We start from the raw sequence: 2,188 nt of genomic DNA, 5'->3' as shown, positions 1-2,188 counted from the left end.
TCAAAATGACACCTGGTAAGGGTCTTTTCTTCCAAAGAACGATCAAGTGGAATATTGAGATATTTTCAGATGCAGATTGGGCAGGTTTAGTGATAGATCGTAGATTAACATCAGGACATTGTTCCTATATTTGGGGAAATTTGGTGACTTAGAGAAGCAAGAAGCAATCTGTTGCAGCCCGTAGTAGTGCAGAAGCAGAATTCCGAGTCATGGCACAAGGAATTTGTGAAGCAATTTGGTTACAAAGATTATTGTCAGAATTGAAGGTTCCCTTGGAGCATCCTCTGAAATTATATTGTGACAATCAAGCTACCATCAGTATAGCCAAGAATCTGATTCATCATGATCGAACTAAGCATGTAGAGATAGATAGACATTTTATCAAAGAAAAGATTGAAGAAGGAATTTTTAAGGTTAGCTACACTCCGACAACCGGTCAAACTGCATATATTCTCACAAAAGCTCTTGCTCGAGCCAACTTCGAAAACTTGGTAGAGAAACTTGGTATGATCAACATCTATGCATGGGCTTGAGGGGGAGTGTTAAAAGTCCAGTCGTTGATTGTGTTTATTTGATTGTTTTATTTTCTTGTTATGTATTAGCTAGTGTATCTTGTTTTTTAAGAGTTTTTTATTTCTTAATTATTATTTTCCTTTTACAAGAAAATTGAATTCCTAATTGTTAAATCTTCTTTATTTATTTATTTTTTTTTTTCCTTTAAGAGAGATTCCTTTCCGGAATTGTTTCATCATTGTATCTTATTTATTTATGTCTTCTTTATTCAATAGAAAAAATAGATCATAAAAGAAATTGAGTTGGTGTTCTTTTATACTTTCATTCTTTATTTTCTTCAGTTAATTAACTATGAAATAGACACACTGAAAGCACTGAAAGCATCGATAAAGTGGACATAGTATCGATATTTTTCATCAGAGATATGAGGTGAAAGGCCCAAACATAAAAAAAGGCCTTTGATATCGAGTGACACAATTTGGAGAAAGGTAATTGACTACACTTAACAAGTCGACTAGAGTTCAAAAATGACAATTGAGAAGTTGAATCCATGTTTGTATTAATGAAATTAAGTACATGGATCTGGTGCCAGATATTAACAAACTTATTTGTATTTACAGTATAAATACAAGCAACAGAATTGTTGATACCAGCAGAAGCAACATCAAAATGTGCACTCTTGAGCTAATTGTGTTCATAAAAAACCTGAAAACTTTGATGCCTTTCCATTTGTCGTTGAGAATAAGTTGTTACCTCCATTTGTCAAGAAGGTGCTGAGAAACAGCCACCTGTTGGAAACAACACAGAAATTGTCGACATTTTTATACATTTATTTATCTATTTAGAAAGAAAGAACCAAACTATATTATGACGTGCAGAGCTCTCGTGTCAAATATATGAGTGCCTCTTGGTCATGCATGCACTCCTTTGGTACACGTTATTAATATCATCTAATTGTGTGTGTGTGTATATATATATATATATCACTTCACTGCAATCTTAAATTCTATATATTTGGTGTCTTTCAGTGCACAAATTTGCGAGTGAAATAGCGATTTGGTTGAAGTGAGAGAAATGGAGAAGAGATCCTTTGAGTTTTTCTTGTTGCTGCTTATTATCTTGGCTTCTGGTAAGTCTTTGTAAAGTGAGAAAAACTCTTTACCATTAAACTGATTAGGTTTTCATTAATTGTTAATTGTAAATGTTTAATCTTGTGACTTTACAGAAGTGATGGTGGTGCCAACAGAAGCAAGGCTTTGTGAGTCACAAAGCCATTTGTTTCATGGAACATGCATAAGTAGCCGCAACCGCGCTTCTGTGTGCAGGAATGAAGGTTTTTTGGGTGGCAGATGCAAAACTCAAAGAGTGCTTCGACGCTGTTTTTGTACCAAGAATTGTTAATGCATGTAATGAAGACGCTATGTTTGGTTGTGGGTACTCGGTTTTTTATAATGAAATAAATTATATTAATTCTTCCATCTAGGGAGAATTATCAGACCTATGTCGTGCTCTTTTGTTTAAGAAATGTATCTTTTTCCTTTAAGTTTTCGCTGAATGAAAAATACGGTGCATCGTCCTCTTAATTATTTGAAGACAACTATTTTATATGGTAAATTTTAGGTATGAAATTAAATCTGCCCTTTGGAAAAATGGGACCAACAGAGACCGACTAATG

At 34.0% G+C, this 2,188-nt stretch overlaps 1 protein-coding gene across 1 annotated transcript; it reads left to right on the top strand.

Moving 5' to 3' along the window:
* The first annotated feature begins 1,587 nt into the window (after positions 1-1,587).
* LOC116143330 (defensin-like protein) lies at positions 1,588-1,914 on the top strand. Its single transcript, XM_031428783.1, has 2 exons — positions 1,588-1,642; positions 1,739-1,914. Exons 1-2 carry the CDS (start codon positions 1,588-1,590, stop codon positions 1,912-1,914), a joined length of 231 nt encoding a protein of 76 aa, XP_031284643.1.
* The last annotated feature ends 274 nt before the right edge of the window (positions 1,915-2,188 follow it).

Source organism: Pistacia vera, unplaced genomic scaffold (assembly GCF_008641045.1).
Source record: "Pistacia vera cultivar Batoury unplaced genomic scaffold, PisVer_v2 Contig43, whole genome shotgun sequence".
Lineage (NCBI taxonomy): Eukaryota > Viridiplantae > Streptophyta > Magnoliopsida > Sapindales > Anacardiaceae > Pistacia > Pistacia vera.
Note: the sequence above shows the minus strand (reverse complement) of the source record. Positions and strands in the feature narration are given on the sequence as shown.

Excerpts from the sequence above, each read along its gene's own strand:
- LOC116143330 (XM_031428783.1), top strand. The coding sequence starts at position 1,588 with ATGGAGAAGAGATCCTTTGAGTTTTTCTTGTTGCTGCTTATTATCTTG. Across the intron at positions 1,643-1,738 it reads GCTTATTATCTTGGCTTCTG|AAGTGATGGTGGTGCCAACA; the intron begins GTAAGTCTTTGT and ends GTGACTTTACAG.